The sequence below is a fragment of the Mixophyes fleayi genome, chromosome 1 (assembly GCF_038048845.1).
Source record: "Mixophyes fleayi isolate aMixFle1 chromosome 1, aMixFle1.hap1, whole genome shotgun sequence".
NCBI classification, from domain to species: Eukaryota; Metazoa; Chordata; class Amphibia; order Anura; family Limnodynastidae; genus Mixophyes; species Mixophyes fleayi.
Window position 1 is genome coordinate 78,001,287 of NC_134402.1, and position 22,505 is coordinate 78,023,791.

The window sequence follows — 22,505 nt, forward strand, 5'->3', positions numbered from 1 at the left end:
AGTTTGCGTGCCCTTTGTGAGCATCTGCTTTACATACATTGACATTTGCTATATTATGTTTTTGCCAATAGAAAAGGAGATTTTTATATAAAAACAGGAAGGGAAGGTCATCTGTAGATTATATATAATAACTTTCTTAACAACCGATGTTCTGGATGGAATCTTCGCTCATCGATTCCTCCCCCATGTGTTGGTAACAGGTGTTGAGATTATACCTTCGCCAATTGTACAGTACATTAATATAACCCACTCATAGTGTCTTTCTAGTTACACAAACAGTGTTATTACAGGACAGATGCGACTATGACAGGTCATATGGTTCAGGAAAAATATGTTCTGTAACTCATAGCAACCAATGAGATTGAAAAGCTTATAATTCTAACTCAGTTTAGAAAATGAAAGCAAATGATTGGTTGTTATGAGTTACACCACCTTATTCCTGTTCCCTAATTGCTGCTGCTAGATGACATTTCTGGTTCACTCTACAGTACCCAATATTATCCGGGATGATTAACTTTTCCTGTGCAGCCTATGTTCAGAGTCAGTATTTTAGTAGCCAGCACGCGGCACACAAGTGCTGCATGTCATTAGCCCCATTTAGAAGGTGCCAGAGATATTGAGAACGCATATATACACCAATATGCATTCTATATTAACATGCTCGCTAATCCCATTGTTCAGTATGACAGACGCTGAGCAACAATACAATGTCCACATTTTGTACTCATTACTTTTAGTTCGGAGATAAAAGGTAACATCTCCACATCTCTCTCAGCTGCTTCTACTGCTTCTTGACCTAACACCCTGCTGGCACCACAACTGCTCGGTTACACTGCGTGCCTGCCTCTAATAATGTGAAATAATGATTCCAGGGCTGATGGTGATAAGGTGCCATTAATCATGCATTCTTCCTTGGAATATGTTGTTGTCCCAGGTGCATTATTTTACAATTATTGGCATCAACGTTCGTCACTATATTCCTGCCTGTTCCTCTAATTTGCCAAAAGCATTAATCATGTTGCCCATCTCTCAACAGGGACGTCAAAAGGGCTACAGATGGCTATCTCATCTGCATCAAGGTGCAGCGTCCCTAACAAACCACTTGTGACATCACTAATTAACATATAAAATACACAGGGTCACAGTGACATCCCTGAGATAGTCCACGGAAGACCTTCCTTTCCTGCCCTCCATTAATAACTCTTGGTATTCACAGTTTAAACCATTGTTTATATACACCTTGAGCTACTCTCAAGCTTTATAATTCCCAACGAATCCACCAAGTGTACAGCAGTAAAATAATCTATACATAGTGTTCTTTCTAGACTGAAATCATATACTCCTTTTTCTTTTCTATTAGCTGAAAGTCAATATACTCAAAATCAAGCGAGGTTGGGTCTGTCAAAATAGGTAATTAGCTGATAGTGTTGCCTATACCGTAGATAGTATGAACTAGGGTAATTGAACAAATTGAGATATCCCTAGACTCTTCTATTATTATTTTTATACTTTTTTATTTATCGAGCACTGACATATTACGTAATGCTGTACATTAAAAAAAGATCATGATACAACCATATAGCAGACAATGACATGACACTGGATTTTCCAAACATGTCGATATGTTAAACAGCTGACTTGATTTACAAATATATCTGAAAATAATAAAATAGATTCAGATTGTTTTTTCAGGAAGAGAGAACGTTTCTACCCATCAAACCGTGCACAATGGTCAGCCAGTTGGCAGAGGACACCTCCATTTGTGTGGTCAGCATAACATTTTTTTTTTTTTGGCATAGAGAAAAAATAAAATTAAAGCTGTACTACCACCTGTGTAAAAGGTTAGTTATCAATTTTGGTCACCTACTTTAAATAGCGGCAGAGGGAGGTGTGGCCGGGAGGACCAATCACACGCCACAATGTCTTGATTGCAGTTTGTGATTGGTGTTTCCGATGACATTCCCCTCCGGTTTATAGCCAACACTGTAAGACGAATGGAGGAGCCTAGGAGGTAGTATAGCTTTAAAGGAAAGGAAGAACGTTTTATAGGAGGAGTTTTATAGGGAAACTAATGTTTTGGGTTTAGTGAAAGGTTTTGCAGTTTTATATTTAATTATTGGTAGCCAAGTAGGATAAAAGTAATACCATAGCTTTTTACAGGCAAACCTTATTCTGTACCAATTCAGGGCATAAATGTAAACTCCACTATGTAATTTTTCTTAAGCACACAAAACATGCAGACATTGCCACTTTTCTGCATCGACCTTTTACAAGGGTGTCTGATGCATTAGGGTGGCAATGCTAAGCTATTTGTACAGCTTATTGTTTGCTAAAGAAGCACTTTTTCTACGTGAAAGCAGCTGAGTGTTCTCTCTTTTCTATATATCTATAAACTTCCTGGATGATGACTCATCTGCAAGAAAATGGTGACACAGTAATGTGCATTTAATCTATGTTAAAACATGATATTAATCAATTGGAGAGCGGCTGATACTTTGCTATAACACGGTTTGGGACGTGATTTATTAAGCTCAATGGACTGGGACTAAGCTGCTAGAGCAAAGGTTCACAAACAACAGTTCCTGTTTACTGGATCACCTCTCAGGTAAAATAATTACTCCTCTAACCATCTGACACATTTACCTGGGCTCCTGAGATCCACCAAACACGCACTGTTGGTGAGATCCAAAGATATGTTTGAGAGCTCTTGTGCTAAGGTTTTCAATTAAAACATAAAACTACTGAGAAAGTAAAGAAGACACAAAGCCTGCTGCCCTTTATCTCTACAATATGGAAAAACCGATAAGGATGCAAATGAGCACTGTTACTTTTTTTAATAAAATAGATTACATTTTGTTTTGCTAGATACTTTTACAAAGACACATTTCTTTTTATGGAAAGGCCGAGAGGTGCATTCTTTAAATAGCCCAGTGCAGTGCAAAACAGTGACTGGGGGCCATGGCTCTTGGGGCGAGGAAGGACCACTTTACTCCCTGACCCCGGAAGCATTAAGCTATTTTACAAAGACATTTATTTTTTAAGGTGTGTTCTCTCTTTACAAAATGCAAAAAGTACTCTTGGAGCATCAGGACTTCAGAAAGGGCCTTGTGACCCTCAGAGCCAAAAGGCTCCTAGAAATTATGAGAGTCTCCTGTCCTGAGAATAGAGAGAGCCCATTTTCCCTGTGGTCCCCCAAAGCCTTCCCTAAGGAGGACACTAATGAAAAGGTGCAGATGGAGTAGATGCCTGATGGCCGCATCAACCTTTCCCACCCCCAGACATAGGGAGCAGACTCCCATAAGGACCAGACTGCTCCCCGCAACCCAAGCATGGAAAACACAAAAACCACACGATACAAAATGTGAAGACAAAAGTGACATGCAAAAATTAACAGTTAGAAAATACAAGAGTGCCTTTATATCCCCAGGGGTATATTTACTAAACTGCTGGTTTGAAGTGGAGATGTTGCCTATAGCAACCAATCAGATACTAGCTATCATGTATTTAGTACATTCTACAAAATGACAGCTAGAATCTGATTGGTTGCTATAGGCAACATCTCCACTTCAAACCAGCAGTTTAGTAAATATACCACCAAGACTTTATCTAATTTTATGGATATACCCTACCCCCTACAAACCCCAACGGGGAGACTCATGCAATGTTCCTTAGGAAAAATATAAAAGATATGTCTGTACAAAAGTAGACGCTACTTTGCAAAATGCCAATTAGATAGCAGTCTTGGGAGTCACTGCCCCCACCAGACGTGGGCTGGGAGAGGCATGGCCGGGGGGCACACAGGCGGCCGCATCTCATGAAAAGGGATGCGGCCGCGTCATTGATGACGCGGCCGCATCCCCTGTCATGTGATGCGGCTGCCTGTGCGCTGACGCGGCCGCATCTGATGTCATCACATGCGGCCGCGGGGGAAAGAATTGTATTTTGCAGCCGGGGAGCGGCCGGTCGGCCGACCCCCCGGCCCTAATAGCGGCCTGACCGAGCGCTGCCCCCCTGCCCCCCGGGCCAGCCCGCCACTGGCCCCCACCCACTGGGTTTTTAGATCATGACAGAGGCTGCTACTGACAGAATATCCCCTGCAGACAGAACCATTTCATTCCATTTTTTCAGAAGAATCTTCTACTATTGGGGAGTCTTTTCCAAATAAAAAAAACATATCCAACAAGTGTCACAAATCAGTTTTCTCTGTAAAGTGGCCATCGCATCTCAATGCATTATTTACAAAGGGTTGAATGCAGGAAAAATCATAGATTTCTCCTTCCAGAACCCAGTAAAGGATGCTGAACGCAGACTTTCTATATTAATATGAGGACTGTAAAGCTGCTAAGCTTAAGATCTTAACGTCATCTCAGGGCGTTAGGCACCGGATTGTGCAGATACCCCTATAGACTTACCATTATTACGCTGGAAACGTTTGCATACATTGAACTGCACATGCCCCGATATTTTACCGACGCATGCACAGAAGATCAATAGGAAGAAAGAAGCATTGTGTAGGACCAACACGTCTGTGTAAGGAGCAATGAGAAGCCCCATCCTCTATTGCAGAGGACGAGACTTTCACATTGCATCGCAACAAAGGTGTTAGTAAATATCTGCGATAAAACGTTATTCATGCAGAGTCATGCTGTGATATACATTGTTGCATTAACCATCACATAAATAGTAAACAGATCCCTAAGCTTTCTGAGTACCAGGTTTTTCCTGCCAGAATAGTGTCAAGATAAATTCAAATGTTACACTGCTTCTCTGTCACACAAGAATCTTATGCTGTGATATGTAATGTCTCACTATGTCATACCTCCCATCAGAAGCAGAGCTAGCATTGGTTGATTGGAGAAATTATACAGAGGGAGGGCATTCCTTGCCAAGAATGGAGTAGGGGCCCTGGTGAACCTAATTTTGCGGAGCATAGCCAACTGTTCATATGCTTTGAAAACATATATATATATATATATATATATATATATATATAGATAGATATATATATAGAGAGAGAGAGAGAGAGAGAGAGAGATGGATAGGGAGATGGATAGATATATATATATATATATATATATATATATATATAAATATATATATATATATATATATACACATATATAGAGAGAGAGAGAGAGAGAGAGAGAGATGGATAGAGGGAGAGAGAGATATGGATAGGGAGAGAGAGAGAGAGGGATGGATAGAAAGAGATGGATGGAGAGAGAGATGGATAGAGAGAGGGATGGGGAGATAGAGAGAAGGACAGAGAGTGATGGATAGAAAGAGATGGAGAGAGAGAGATAGATGAATAGAGAGATGGATAGATAGAAAGAGAGAGAGAGAGATGGAGAGAGAAAGAGAGAGAGAGAGATGAATAGAGAGATAGAGAGATGGACAGAGAGAGATGGATAGAAAGAGAGAGAGAGATGGATAGGTTCACAAAGATGGACAGAGAGAGAGATGGATAGTGAGAGAGAGACAGAGAGGGAGAGATGGACAGAGAAAGAGATGGATAGAAAGAGAGAGAGACGGATAGAAAGAGAGAGATGGATAGAGAGAGAGAGAGATGTATAGGAACAGACATATGGACAGAGAGATATGGAGAGAGAGAGAGAGATGGATAGAAAGAGAGATGAATAGAGAGAGAGAGATGAATAGGAACAGAGAGAAAGAGAGATGGACAGAGAGAGACAGAAAGAGAGAGAGAGAGATGGATAGAAAGAGAAAGAGATGGATAGAAAGAGAGAGAGATGGATAGAAAGAGAGAGAGAGATGGATAGAAAGAGAGATGGATAGAGAGAGAGAGATGTATAGGAACAGAGATATGGACAGAGAGATATGGAGAGAGAGAGAGATGGATAGAGAGAGATGAATAGAGAGATGAAAAGAGAGAGAGATGAATAGGAACAGAGAGAAAGAGAGATGGATAGAAAGAGAGAGAGAGATGGATAGGAACAGAGAGATGGATAGGAACAGAGAGATGGAGAGACAGAGATAGAGATGGAGAGAGAGAAATCTATAGATAGAGAAATCGATAGAGATGGATAGAGAGATCCATAGAGAGAGAAAGAGAGATCCATAGAGAGAGAAAGAGAGATCCATAGAGATTGATAGAGATAGAGAGAGAAAGAAACACACACATGCTTATTGTAAAGCGCTACTAGTATGCTAATGCTATAAACTAAGTGTTAGTAATAATACACACACATATACATACATACCCAGCATCCCAGCACATGACATAATGCAATGGAGATATCTGGCATTTCCAAATAGAAGAAAACTTTGCTGGTCTCGCTGTATTAGCCCTGCTCATTCTTATAGTCTTGAATGACTGTGGCACAGCTTGAGGCATACAGGGTGATTGGCACAGTGTGTGACAGGCGCACGATAATGCCACATGCCTAGAACAACTCTGCTGCATCTTTATTTCAATTTAAGATACTCAAAATTGTTTCTAACCCTGATATTTATGTACAGACAATTGTCTTCTAGCGTTGGGCAGGGGTGTGTCTTGGGAAATTACAGTTGTGATATAGTTGTGTGTTTGTGAGTCTGTATTTAGGGCCTTACATGTATGAGTGCAATGCAATATATATTAGTAAGAGGCACCAAGAAACGCGGCCTGTGCATTATTACCGGTATTACGGTAATAATGCGCTTAATTACTGTTATTACGGTAGTTTCAACGCCGGCTCTTTGCTGCGAGCAGAAACGGTAAAAGTTTTAACGCCGCGCTAATTCGGGGGGAATTGAATTCAACCCTATGGGACATGAAAAAAACTTATTTACACATGCCTCCCTGGGAATTCATTTTTTTAAAGAGTTTTTCTTGGTAATGAGTGTGTGAGGCCAAACAGCTTGGAGAACCACTGCCATACACTAGATTTGTTTATTCAAACTGAAAAATATATTTCCAAACATTTTGCTAAACCAAGACCCAAAAGAATCACATTTATCTGTCTATTCACACATTTTCAAGGATAACACTTAAGATCTTGTCAATTTGTTTGACAACATGTCAACAAATTTCCACTGCTTTCAGCCCCACATCATTTGGCTACTTAAGTCCCATGTGTTTGGAAGCCCTTAAGCTAGGATGATTTTCAAATTACCAGTGATGCTATTACAGATGTGTCAGTTTTGATGAAGTCTGTTGAGGGAGGTCGGAAACAGGGCTATAGAGAAAAAACCTTGTGAAATGTATTATTGCCTTGATTCTGACACAGCAAGTGCAATAATTATTCAGAAACGACATGTGGATTTACATAGTTATTAGCCCTTTAATAACAGGTGACTAATCAACTTGCCATGATAACTTAGCATTAAAAGTGTCTGCATCTCTTATTTATAAAGCAATACAATAGATTAGGTGCACTAATTCCTAGACAGACTAGCTTTTAACAATGCTACTGCTAGGAAGGAATATGTATTGCTTAAACATACTATATTGTATGTGGAACACTATTGACGCCCTTTATTAATGAACAAACTATACAGTAAAAAAAACCGTTAATCATCCTTGTGGATAGGGATTCACTGGGGGATCATTCATTAAAAGCAAGCCCATGTTATTGCACTGAAATGCCAAATAAGTTGAGCATAACCTTAATGTTAGAGTTCACTTAGATAAGCGTTTTGACATGACTGTACAGCACTCACATTAACAGGGTTCTGGACAAAATGTGTTTGCGAGTAATTATACGGGTAAGGAATAATCCTGGGGGTATATTTACTAAACTGCGGGACTGAAAAAGGGGAGATTTTGCCTATAGCGACCAATCAGATTCAAGCTTTCATTTATTTAGTACATTCTACAAAATGACAGCTAGAATCTGATTGGTTGCTATAGGCAACATCTCCCCTTTTTCAAACCCACTGTTTAGTAAATATACCCCCTGGTGTCTAAATGTGTGTGTGCTGTTGTAACTGCTGCAATTATAATTATGGTGCTGGCAAATACTGGTGAAAAAGGCACATGCACCATTTTCTTGTAGTTTTGTCAGATCCGGAATGAGAATATGTGGTTGGATGCCAGTCTCCTTCAGACTTGAGGACATCCACTTATGCCATATGGCCCTGAATTTATCCAGGAAACCAATTACAAATTCTGATTTATTTACTCATGATCTTTAAAAAGAAAGGGTCATCAGTATTTACCACTTCCTTCATCTCTCTAAAGCTATCATGTATTTCTTTTTAAAAGTCATTTGCATCACAGAGGTCACTTGGATAACTTCAGAGCCATATGGCAGAAGTGGCTCGACCCACTGAAAGTCATTTGCATACAGTGCCACTGGCAAAGAGATTGAAGGAGACACATGAAAACTGTAGTACATAAGAAAACTAAGCATGGCTAGCATGCTAAATGGGCACTTTCTGATGTACTAACATCAGAGCATCTTAAAGAGGTCGCAGAGGTATAAACAGCATCGCTGGCTTTCTTTCTATGTTTTAGCCTGCTATTTATAGAGAAGAGCAGCTTCTCCCCATTAGCAGTTATCTACAAAGCATTGGGAATTGCTAAGCAATCCATGGACGCTGCATAGAGACACTATGGGGTATGTCTTTTATAGTCCTCTTTAAATAAATGTATATAAAGTCAAACAAAGTGTTTGTAAATTACAAAGTCAAAAAGTCATCAACCACATCGTCTCTTACAGCATATAAACCCATACCCTTGGTTATTTATTTGCATTATAACTTGTGTATTTTCATAAGGTAACGGGTGCTATCTTGCATAACCATTATATATAACATATTAAGCACAAGAACATGGTTCATTTTTCCAAAAGACACAATATAGTAGAAAACAGTGAAAATGGATCTGTAAGAAACAGATGATATCACTTGACAATTATAGATAAGTTAGTCTCAGAATTGTCTATCCAAAAGTCGATGGCACAAGAATAAATGTACAATTTCAACTGGCCTAAGGCTCGTCCAGATGTAACATGCAAGAAGTTTAAATAAAACATTATAAAATAATCACACCCCAACCCAGGTGGATTACAGGTTTCCCGCCCCACCATTCTAACTCCCAACATGTTTAATGGCCCAATCTTGTAAATGCCAGTTAGGGCTAGTAATACACACTAAACAGATACATAGCTTCATAGGTGACTGTTACATAGTGATGAACCTGTAAAGATAAGAGCAGCATGACAAGATACTGCCTGCTACCCCATCCCCGTTCCCAATGGAAGACTTCTATTAGCCTTTGTTGACAAATGACAGGTTAAAAAAGCATCTTCGAAATACACAATTTCCCTGTCTTGCATTGGCCCAAGTGTGGCTGAGGCAGTAATGACTTACCAAGGATAAAGGCCAGTCACTTGTCATGCTTTGCTATTTGAGCTTTTTGTTCTATATCACTATCATTCCTGTCATAGCCTTAGAGCTGTTGTGTGTTTTTGTGGAATGTTTTATGTTATATTTTAACAATTCTGCATTTCCGGGGTAAAGCTTAAGTACACATTTTCTCTTCAAGCATCACAAATTAAAATCATATGTTTATTTGTCCTGTCACTTAGAAAACACTAATACCTTGGTTAACAGTGCTGGGAGTACATATATGCCTGTACGTACGGGGAAAGCAAGTGAGAAATGATAATATAGAAGCACTGAAATAAATGATTCCACATACAGTAGCTGTGATCCAGCACCACCATACAAGCGCCTCTTCATTACAAACCTTTGGTCGCAAGAGCTGAGCAATATCCTTTGAAGTGAGTGGCTACCATTGTAGCCTCCAGACACAGGCGCAGCTAATTCCCAGTGTCATGCATTTGGCGAACTTTTAGCTAATTAGTCGCATAGAAGAAGCCGAGGAAGGCTCAAAAGGCCAGCACAGCAGGCAACTCACTATTTATCAGGATTTGATATGTATTGCCCGTAGGCTGATGGGCACATGGGCATACATACTGCGCAAGATAGAGATTATACAGTATAGGTAGACAGATTGTGCTTATGTATATTGTATAAAAGAATATATTGCGAGCAATTAGTGGAATTGAGATGTATAGCATGTAACTGTCGCAGGAGCCGATCCGGTAAATGTTACGAAGCTGAATTAAAAAATGAAATGACAGTCGTGTCTGTTTATATAAAAATCTATCACATGGGTATGGTCATCTTTATTTTACCGGTTACATATTAGAATGCAGTTGTTCTCAAACTTCCTCCAACAAGCAGTCACCCTGTATCATCAGTGTACACACAAGTAAATGGATTGGACTGACAGTCCAGTGACAGGAGATCTCATCCCGGTTTAACTGTACATAATAAGGTCTTCTCCTACATTTTCACGGCAAGATAAAAATATTTATATTTTCTCGCTTGAACATGGACGTTGAACTATTTTTTTGCCCACATCAGTTTCTATCTGCCATATGGTTTATAAATTGAAAGAATATGTCTGGTTGCTATGGGCAACACCACCTTTTCAACACAGTTACTTGAAGAGCAGTATTTAAAAATATCCCTAATGTGCATAGTACATACATACGGGCAGCACGGTGGCTAAGTGGTTAGCACTTCTGCCTCACAGCACTGGGGTCATGAGTTCAATTCCTGACCATGGCCTTATCTGTGAGGAGTTTGTATGTTCTCCCCGTGTTTGCATGGGTTTCCTCCTGTTTCCTCCCACACTCCAAAAACATACTGGTAGGTTAATTGGCTGCTATGAAATTGACCCTAGTCTGTGGGTCTGTCTGTGTGTGTGTTTGTTAGGGAATTTAGACTGTAAGCTCCAATGGGGCAGGGACTGATGTGAGTGAGTTCTCTGTAGAGCGCTGTGGAATCAACATGAAATAAGCATCACATGTTGGGAGGAGGTATGAAAAGTGTGTATGTATATGTGACCCAATGATGCCATTCATGTTGTCAAATGGGTGGGGCAAGGTGTTTGATGTCATTTGCTCCACCTCGTCTGATTTGCAAGCAGCTATGCCTCCTTGTAGGAGATTTGCCTGCTCTCTTGGGAGCCCGGGATGTCTCTCCCTAACTTGTGACAGACATTCCAGTAGAGTATGCAACTGTGCAAATAAGTCTGTGCTATGTGCTCTACTTCGTGAGACAACAGATGTTACTTAGGAAAGTGGCGCTTCTCTATCTTGCTCATTGCAACACCAAACCCGGTGAGTCTGGCTGTGAGTCTGTATATAGCGCACATGTCTGTATATACTGCAGTTGATGGATTCGTACTGAGTTGTATATGCAGCGATGTAAAAGCAACTACATAACCTGCTCTACCAGAAGAACTTTCTATCCTTCTCAAATCCATGTAGCTGATGCCGCATTTTTGGAACACCAACCTGTCTATAGTGGTATTCAGATATAGCTCACTCTTACTTTACCTTCATATATCAAAATTCTAAAGTTGAAGTTGCAAGGCATCGCATTCTTGCTGGGCACTATTATAGTTAAACTATGAGTTTCTACAATATAAGATTCTGTCATTTAGTCCAGTGCTTAAGATTACACTATGAAATCCATTTCTTTTATAACCATAAAGCCTCTCTTCTTTACACTCACCCATGTTGTAATAGATTAAGCCTTCCTGTATCTGGGTCCTTGTAACGGCTAAGGAAGGAGGAACAATTTAATGACAAGGGTGTAACCACGAGAGCCTCAGCGCGGCGGAAAACATATAAATGCTTATTACTCAGTAGAAGGGGAGGAAGATGAGATATTTCAGCAGTTCCGCCGCTGCTCATACAACGTTACACAGACGCAGTGCATTTGAGGTCTGAATAGAATCCACCCTTCAAAAGCTTTCAATTGTTTTCTTAAAAGGAGAGCACTCTATGTTCTTTCCACTTGATGGTTGTTTATTTAATATTAGGGCCAATTGTCAGGTAAAAGACATTCTTTCCTAAGATATATATATAAGGGTTTCTTTAAATAGCAGCCAGCAAAGAGAGCGCTCCATCTCTTGACTTTATCTAGCACACACGTCTGCAGAGATTCTCATTATCTCATTCACCGCGATGCAGGTCCCTTCCACAATGAGCAGATTGAAAGGATAGCAGGAGTTCAGGGAAGAGAAAGAAGTCGGGCCAACGCAATCACAATAAAAGAAACATGTTTGAACAAGAAAATAACTAAATGCCTATATAGCCAACTGCTCATATGCTTTGCAATATCCAGGAAAAATGGACAAATATATTTTTTCTTAATAACGTTGACTACATAATAGGAATGTATCATTCTGAATAAACTCAAAGTAAATGTCTGTTATCAAAATGACCATGAACTCTGCAGTGGAAACATATGTATTATTCCAAGCAGCATTTAAAAAAACAGAGTTTAAGAATCACAGGCAAATACTAAACACTTTGTTCATGATTGTATAAGGATGGCGATAACAGTATACATTTGTTAAACAAATGCTTTATTTCTTTACTAAGTGGAGCTGAAGGCCAAATCTGGATATTCAGTTCTGCTGATGAGCAAGTTGGCCTCTGTATGAACACAACGAGGGAAACTGGAGAAGTACTAAGATGAGCCACTACCGTACCGGGTCAGTATCTCCGGGCAGCAGAGAATTACCAGTATTCCACAACACCACAAGCTACATTACAACAGTCGGTGGCTTTCCCTTGTACAACCTGTTACATTAGAGCAGTGGATCCCAAATTTTCTCAGTTCGAGGCACCCTTAAGGTCTCCATAATGTTTTCAAGGCAACCCCAAGCCAAAATAATTACCAAGTTGCCCCGGCTTGCTTACCACCGGAACCTTGCCACGGAACCCCAGGGAGCCGCGGTACCCAGTTTGGGAATCACTGCATTAGAGTAACCTCTTGTTAAAACACAGTTAACTTGCTACAAGCCACATAAATAAGACTGCTATCTTTATTTTGGCATCTAATGCACTAAAGCAGTAATAGCAATCTATACCAAACTACCCCTACTTTTCAAAGTTAAAGATTGTAATCAACAAAAATTGGGACACTGTGCTAGTAAAATGTATGGGCCTTATTTATAATTGACATTTTCTTACTTTTTATAACTAGACTTAGCAGCAATATAAGGTCTGGTGTGAAGCAGCATAATGTTAGGCATTGCCTGGTTAGTAAGGGGGTAAGTGCCACTGATACATTCTATGTATGGGCAGCATGGTGGCTTAGTGGTCAGCACTTCCGCCTTACAGCATGAGTTCAATTCCCGACCACGGCCTTATCTGTGAGGAGTTTGTATGTTCTCCCAGTGTTTGCGTGGGGTTCCTCTGGGTGCTCCGGTTTCCTCCCACACTCCAAACAACATACCGGTAGGTTAATTGGCTGCTAACAAATTGATCCTAGTCTGTCTGTCTGTCTCCGTTTGGGTGTGTGTTAGGGAATTTAGACTGTAAGCTCCAATGGGGCAGGGACTGATGTGAGTGAGTTCTCTGTACAGCGCTGTGTAATTAGTGGCGCTATATAAATAAATGGTAATAATAATAATGTGACCTACAACCAGACGACTGACAAGCCCACTCCCCTTAACTAGTACTACCGGGTCTCTCCATTCACGGGATGCAGTCATTGAATATTGTTCTGCTGTGCCTAATGTTATAGAGTGCTGTCCAAGCCTGCACATGAAGAGGTCAGCATTTAAACTATAACAATGTGCTAACAGCTTATCCAACAACCTCCATGTTATATGACAAGTGGCAATTTAATAATTATCCTGAGTGCCACAAACTCGTCTTGGAGAATTGCATCTAGTCCTGGGGCCAATAGAAGAGCCAAGTTCTAGGCTTTGAAACCTGGAGAATTCTGAAGATCAATTGTATCGCTTATTAGTTGTTCTGACTAAGCAACATGTATTACACGCATGATCCTGTGTGTGTGTACTTAAGATTGGTCAAGCTTGGTATTATAACATACTAAATTACACCGCAGCAGTATAAAGCCACGTGAAACTTAACAACTCCTATAACACACAACATTTCCATGTAAATAAAGTACAAGTGACTCCGAATGACAAAGAACAAATATGTAATGCTTCTAGCTGTGACACAGTATGTTCTTGAGGCTGATAAACAGCATAGTCACGCTGTTACCAGGTTTGTATTCTCAAATCTATTATGTTTTCAAACTGATGCGCTATTATCTTTGGACAACTTTCACACCGGGAGGTGATCCCTGCCAGCGTAATTTTGAAAATGAAAAGCTTACAAACAAGATAAATTTCATTGCTATGTTACCTGAATTAATATCACCTGACAGTCATCTCAACAAATGCAACGCTCTGCGCAAGCTATTTCCAGACTGCAACTCTGAACTGTAAACAACTATAATAAACGCCAATCTGCATATTTCCATATTTAATCAGATTCCTGTATATGAAAAATAATAAATAGACAATGAGAACTCAATAGTGTTAGTGACAGACAGGGCTGTGTCACAGCACAAGACACCGATGCTGGGAGCACTGAATACATGTCTTACAGCTAAGGAAAAAGACTTATTACTTTCCTGCTATAAGGTTCAATCTGCGATAATCAACCATAATAAACACATTTTTCTCTCGGTATAAAGCCACGTTGTCTTCTCAGAAGTTAATTAGCAACATTTTATACATATATTTATTTTTCTTTATTGTTTCTTCTTTTCTTTACATGCTGGTCTAACTGAAGTGCTTTTTAGGCTTTTTGGGAAAAAATAAAATAAAAAATGAAGGTGTGTGTGTTTATAAACTAGTCTCTGTATTAGAAACTGAGGTGCCTCATGTTGGAGGAAAAGTTTTAACAGGAAAATGTTGTAAACAATTCCCTAAATATATATTGACGTCCGGGTAAATGCATTTGTCATTTCTACAATGAGATTCACTGCCAGCTGATAGCAGCATTTACATTTTTTATTTGAACATTGCGCTTGACGCAGCGTGGGGGGGGCGTGATCAGAAAGTGGTCAACATTTAGAAGGTCTTTAGATAATAGTCTTACGACTGTAACTACTTTAAGCTGGGTACACATTACACGGTTTTCGTCCAATAATCGGCTCAAACAGCCGACATACGACCGCTCGTTCAAAAGTCGGGTCAGTGTGTGCAGTTACACGATGGTCGAAAGTCTGCCCAAATGGACGATTATCGCCTCATTTGGTTGGTCGTAACGTTTAATATTTTCGTTCCAATCTCGTTTCCGCTGTGTATTGTGTATAAACTTCCGACTGATCCACAACAGTGAGTACGAAAATACAGTCATTGCTCACGACAACATGGCTGTTAAAAGTCGCTAAAGGGACGTCCACTCTTCCATTTATCGTCCTAAACAAGGCTAGTGTGTATGCAGTCCATGGACCGAGCGATCGGAACATCGATCGCATGTGAAATCGATCGGCATAAAAAGTTGGTGGAAAATTCTTTAGAGGGAGCAGTCCATGTATCAGGCCCATATTCTTTCCTCCCAAATAATCAACTCTTTCATAGGTTATAAGGATAATATGGCCCCAACTCTTATGAAAGCATCCACCCTATATTAAGTGCTTTAGTGCAATGCGGTGCTTGGAGCTGGGTACAGTATGCTGTTATTTCATAATAACTTTAAACTATAAAAGTACCCAGCGCTTGTGTGTGTCTGAATACATGAATTATTGCATAATTTTATATCAAAATTCTAAGGTTATGTATGCCGCAATATTTTCATAAAGTCACTGGGGATTTCAGTAGCTTTTGTGTTGGGTGTTTGAAACTTCCAGCGCTGTTAATAGAAAGACTGCAGGGGGACGGGTGCATATAATCTTTTATCACAGGCATGTTTAAAAAGGGAATTGCAGTGAATGAAAAATGTTTCCAACATGACAGAGCAATTGCCCTTCCATTCATACCTTGTGAAGGTAATGTACGTTGTATTTGTATACTATATTAGCACAGGATTCGTACATGCCATAAAACTGCTGTGTACATTGATACGCCAGTGTATGTTAAAATTATTCGAAGAATATATCAATGATAAGCACATAAGGTTCCTCTGGGTGCTTCAGTTTCCACCCACAATCCCAGAACATACTGGTTGGTTCAATGTCTTTTGACAAAGTCAACACTAGTATATTTGTTGGGAATTTAGACTGTAAACTCCAATGGGGCAGGGACTGATGTGAAGGACATAGATTCTCTGTACAGCGCTGCGGAACAGGTGTTGATATATAAATAAATGGTAATGATGATATAAGTGTTATGTGGGATTTGATAAAAAAAGAAAAAAGTGGAATCCCAACTATGTAAATATGTTTGTCTCTATAATACCCATTTAATGTAAATCTTTTATTATACCTTAAATATTGGAATCCCCCATGCTATCAGAAATACAAAGCTTGCTCTTGTTACATTAATAGTATACCCCTTTAACAAAACATAAGAAACCACACAGTAATATTGTGCTAGTTATATACAGGTTCTTTCTTTAGCCGACTGTGTTACACAGCAACATTGGGGGTGTATTCTTGGTGCTTTATAGTGAGTGTTTAATAAGGCGCTTTTTATTTTAATTCATATCAAAAGCGATTTTGACTGCACAAATCTTAAGTGTCCCACTTTGGCCAGATGTTGACGATTACTAGAATATGAAACTTTGGGTATTCTAATAAAGACCCTCAAACTCATCACCAGCTTTGACCATACCAGCTGGCTTCTCTAATTATGCATCAGTGTAGGGTTAAAGGAACATATAGAGACACATACCCATCCCCATAGTCTCCATCATGGCAAGGTGGTGGAAACACAGCCATCTCTATCAGGTTGTCATGCCCATTTTCAAGAACTGGGTGATTTGCTAATTTTCTATAAGAAAAACATTATTAGGATCAAAAGGTGTTAAAGAAATAAAGTCAAACAAAAAAACTAAAGAAATATTGCCACAAAGTCTATGTCATGACCGATATGCTGCCACTTTGTGCTAGTACGCAGTACAACGAACACTAACGTGGGCAACAGTGACTATTCCTCATTTCACTAACTAATTATGCTGTGCAATTTATGCAGATACTTTAATTGGGGTATTTCTATAATAAGGCACACTGCTCAGCTGCCTCGAGAAACAGTTTTTGGGATACAGCAACAAAATTTAAATTAATTTAAAAATACAAATATTCTTGCAGAAAATGAGTAATAGTGAGCAGTGTTGGTGGATCAAATAATAGTTAAATAAACAATAATTACAATTTAAAAAGTACACTGTTCATATATGTTTAGGGCAATTTGTGTAACGACAGAGAACAGCTATATTTCAGCTGCCACCGTGTGTGTGTTAGTTAGGGTAGTGATTAGTCTCATTTCATCATAACTTGGTACTGACTCCAACACACTAGAGTCCTGCAATTGGTAATTGAGTCTTACTGCTAAGATTGTGCCTTTGAAACATATTATACTAAAAAAGTTACTTACTGGGAAAATAATAACTCTTTATGTCACAGCTTTAAGCTATTATTTGGTAAGGCCAAGGAAACATTTTAAAATACATCACAACAATTTGTCCACGGTACCATTTTAACTGTGCATAACATTTAATTAGTAAACAAGCTAAGATTTGTCTGAGTGGAAACTCAGTAACCCACGGCAGCCAATCAGTTTGCTTTCAATCCACTAGATTGATGAAAGACAATTGTTAGTTGAGCTACTGCACATTTGCACTTCTTGATTGTGAAGAACAGTATATAGTGTATACAAACAGTATATAGTGTATACAAACAGTATATAGTGTACACAAACAGTATATAGTGTATACAAATGTTACCCAACACATGCCTGCTTTTCATAATTCTCTTGTGGGAGAAGTCGAGGTAAAGTACAAAAAGTTGAATAAGTGGGCATGACATGTGTACGACATTTGTGCCATAAAGTGGACAGGACAAAATGTAAAAATATCCTTAAAAATCTGCAAATGTAGATATGCACTGATTGGAGAACTAATACAGATCCTTCAATTTGACAGTAAAGCTCAATGATGCAAAAAAAATAAAAGATCAAAGAGAAAGGACGAGTGTATATTCAATAACATCTGATTTATTTTAAAGGTGGACATATCTTTGACATAGTGCTTTCTTGTATGACTTCATAAGAATAAGACATGAGTGTGGGTTTAACATTAAAAACAAATGTTTGTGCATAGCATACTATATCTTCGTATCAATGTTTTTCAAAGAGCATTACTTGTTTGGGAGATTTTCTAACCAGCCCTTTAAAACTTGCATGCAGCATTACTCATACAATATTGAGAAAGGTTCTACCTTGCTAGAAGTGTATCTACTTGGAATATCAAAAGCGCAATATTGGAAAACTAGGGTAAAGGGGGACATTTAAAATATCCTGTAGTAGTACAGTACATATAGACCAAATGTGTATTTGTTGTAAGAGTTCATGAAAAGACAACCATCACAAAATTGTGCTAGCTAACCCCAATCCTGCACACTCAGACTACCTGTCTCTTTTGTCCTGTACCACCAAGGTAGGTGCTGTCCTCTGGCCTCCCCCATTGTTAAAGCATACTTGTCAACCCTCCCAGGATGTCCGGGAGACTCCCGCATTCGCTGGAGTCTCATGGACTCCCGGGAGAGTGTGGCAATCTCCCGCATCTGCCAACTTCCTAGTGAAGTGGGCAGAATTAGGTCCAAAATGCTGCGATTCATCAGGAATCGCAGTGTTTGGCCCCGCCCCTGATGTAAAATTACGCATTTGTGTCATTACGTCACGGGGGCAGGTCCAAAATGAGGCAAATTTGGGAGCCCCACCCAGGGCCACCATCAGGGGGGTACAGGGGGTACTGTTGTACCGGGCCCGGGCTCACCAGGGGGCCCGGTACAACAGCTTAGCAGTCACCGTGACAGCCAGGCACCAGGATCCGATCGCAGGGGTGAAGACAGAATAGCGTAGACCAGCGGTGGGCCCCAGGTAAGTATGTGTTGCTCATGGGGGGGGGCACGAGGGCCCGTACTGGGTCCGATTTTTCTGAAGGCGGCCCTGGCCCCGCCCCCCCATCACGCCCACCTCCCCCAGCAGGCTCTCGGTAAAAAAGTTTCAAAAGTTGGTAAGTATGTGTTGAAGTGGCCAAGTGAAGTGAATGATCACAAAAATTAAATAATAATGGTAGGTGGCCAGACATCGACTCCTAGTACAGAGATATAGGATACTAGAAATAGACACAGTGTGAAGGATGGAATGTAAAAAGAACAAAAATGGATCTAAACCCCATACCATTGTTCCATTCTGAAGCACAGTACAAGATCAGCATCAGTCCCGACGTGCACCTCGATTTGCACAAGTTAGGCAACATTTTCTCTAAAATTCATAGGTCTATGGAGCAAGATGGCGGCATTTACGGAGGAGCAGAAGTTTGCAGAGGTCAATGCGAGGAACTGACCACAGTGTAACAGTACAGAGTTGTTGCACCTGCATCTACATTTCTGGAGCACGGCAAAAACAAGAGTTCTTTGCTGGCACGTGAAATGAATGAAAAGATGGAGAGGGCATTTTTTAGGGGAGTTACTTGCGCCGCCATGTAGCACTAAGCTGAGAAGCTCACTTTTCGGTGCATTTCAAGAAATATAATAAAAAGCTTCATATACACAAAACTGCCACATGTAATAAAGACAGTGCCGAAGTGATTATTTTAAACCATTAAGCCATTTAAATTTTGCTATCAAAATGTTAATGATGGTCCCACTGAGTCTGAACAATGGCGCTGCATTTATCGTTACATTGGGTAAAACATGCTGTCTAACACTCATATGCGAATATGCTCTTAATGGATGTCTCCAATTAAATAAAACAATTTCTCATTCTGCTTATGCTTTATATAGCTCCATAATGCTCTTCCATTTTTAAACTTCCCTACATGGTAATTCAGCGCTGATCACATGGTGTACACGCACTGTACATTGCTCTCTGTGCCCAGCATAGGCAAACCGAGGGGGGTTTCCTAGTGCCTAGAAACCCCCACCAAGCCTGGGGCACTGTATAATTGAGGTGGCTGGACCCTGCCCCGCTTCACACGGCTCTGCTTGAAAAGGGAGAGCTGCGTGCACCTAACAGTAGTGCACACAGCATTGCCCATGTATATTACAGGGATAGGAAGAGTTGGAGAGCAGCCAATTACTGTCTAATATTATAGCCACGCCCCCATGCATGCTGGTCACATCCACTGGTGGCATGGTGTGGAAACCCCCCTCTACAAATCCTGCGTTTGCCCCTGGTGCCCAGTCAGTATTGTATACAGCTCTACTTATCTTTTCTTGTGGAACCCAGCTTCCCTCACAGCTCCATAGACCCTGATGGATGACAGAATATTTTTGGACGGTATTTGGCCCATGAACGTGCAGTTATAACAAAACGTGTTCCTTTGTAAAAACACATACAGCACAGTCATAAAGGACATACAAGAGATCTTTTATGAAGCGCACTACAACAAACCTCCAGGAGGGGGGGCTGTTTTTTGTGCCCCTAGAGACACCATCCCTGCTCTGACCAGCCTGCAGCCTGTCTTCACTATGACCGTGGGACAACGCGGTTGTTATCTAGCACTGGGGCTGGTTGAAAATTTGAGGAGGGGGACCTGTTTTTACATCAAACTTTGCTTTTCTGCTCCCACATATACATAGACAACCAAATCCGTGGTGGTAAAATTCAAGGCTTGCCAGTTAAAACAAAACATTTGTACATTATAATTCCCTGTAATGCCTGTGTAAATTTAAACAGCATTACACCAAATATCATGGCATATGCAATGAACACTGTTTAATTTGCTTTTAATTCTAGTGAGTACTGAATGTTATGGAAATATCAAAAACTGCATATTAAAACAGTCAGTTTCTTTTTTGTTTTATATAAGAACACCCCACATACAACACAGTAAAAAAGAATTCAGCCACTCCGTGGTATCATAAAACATCTGATTTGCAAGTAATACACAAGTGAATTAGACTTGCGGTGTTAATTGTGGAATTTTATTTTTATTAACAATAAAAATATCAAATGTCGATATGACCCTTTCATTCTGATTTCTAAGGGTTTTTACTAAAAGAGTCATCATATATTACATATAAAAGATCTACCATCAATTGGAGCAGAGAAGAAGGTGGGGCGTAAGGAAAGTACCGCTTTGTTGGCACAAAGATCTCACCGAATATAACAAACACTTTGCTCTCCATATTTTTACAGGGAAAATCAGATGACACGGGGTCCCTAGTCTGTTTTAAATTATTACATGTAAACTTTGGACCGTATACAGTTAATATTTTATTAAACTGTTCAAAAGCAAATAAAGCATAAATTATAGCGTGAATTCCCACAACACAGTCAAAGCAATTCATAAATGTTTAAGTGTAAATGTGTGATTTTACCCATGCTTTCTACAGGATTATCTAAGCTTTCATGTGTCAAATGAATTAACATGTTTCTGGGACTACGCTGCTCATATAAACACTGTACGTGAGATAGGGATTTAATGGAATACAAGTGTGAACATAGTTTGTGGCATTTTGTACAGTTTTTTTTTTTGTTTTTTGTTTTTGAAGTGTTACTTTTTTTCACTCTTGAATTTCTCTCTCCAAAGCACAAATTCTTATAAACTACAAGTCCCAACATGCCCTGCCAGCTTTCTGCTCACTATCTACTGGAAAAGCATGCTGAGGCTTGTAGTTTCACAATCCTTGGAGACCCAGAAATTGACCAGGCCTGCGTCTAATCAGTCTGGAATTTTGATACCCCACAAACAGGGACTTACCGTCCCCAATGCTGGTTGCTGACTATTGCAGAGTTCAGCGGAAGTCAGTATAGTTGTTGGCGGCTGGTTCATTCCCTGGAACCAGCCACCTACCTTCTAGTGGCCATAGATCTAATGATCCGTCCCTCCCCCTATGTGTGTCTGCTTCATCCCTTCTCCAGCCGAGACACGGACATGTGTCATATAGGATGCGAACCACGTGACAGGTGCCGTCCCATGTATGCAGAGCAGCAACAGCTCTTACACAGAGCAGCTGGAACAAGGTAAGTGTGAGGGAAGGAGGAAGGCTGAGTATGTTATTATAATGTGTGAGGGAAGGAGGAAGGCTGAGTATGTTATTATAATGTGTGAGGGAAGGGAGGGGGGCTGAGTATGTTATTATAATGTGTGAGGGAAGGAGGAAGGCTGAGTATGTTATTATAATGTGTGAGGGAAGGGAGGGGGGCTGAGTATGTTATTATAATGTGTGAGGGAAGGAGGAAGGCTGAGTATGTTATTATAATGTGTGAGGGAAGGGAGGGGGGCTGAGTATGTTATTATAATGTGTGAGGGAAGGAGGAAGGCTGAGTATGTTATTATAATGTGTGAGGGAAGGGAGGGGGGCTGAGTATGTTATTATAATGTGTGAAGGAAGGAGGAAGGCTGAGTATGTTATTATAATGTGTGAGGGAAGGGAGGGGGGCTATGGTATTATAATGTGTGAGGGAAGGGAGGGGGGCTGAGTATGTTATTATAATGTGTGAGGGAAGGAGGAAGGCTGAGTATGTTATTATAATGTGTGAGGGAAGGGAGGGGGGCTGA

General features: G+C 40.1%; 1 protein-coding gene across 14 annotated transcripts in view; it reads right to left on the minus strand.

The window, feature by feature from the left end:
- TENM3 (teneurin transmembrane protein 3) overlaps nt 1-22,505 on the minus strand; it is a 763,547-nt gene that overhangs the window by 193,464 nt on the left and 547,578 nt on the right. For 8 of the 14 annotated variants that reach the window (XM_075197350.1, XM_075197322.1, XM_075197306.1 and 5 more), the window contains one exon: nt 16,670-16,768. The exons of the other annotated variants lie outside the window; for them this stretch is intronic. In XM_075197350.1, the coding sequence (XP_075053451.1) occupies nt 16,670-16,768 (99 nt within the window). The remainder of the gene's footprint in view (nt 1-16,669; nt 16,769-22,505) is intronic. 14 annotated transcript variants of the gene reach the window in all.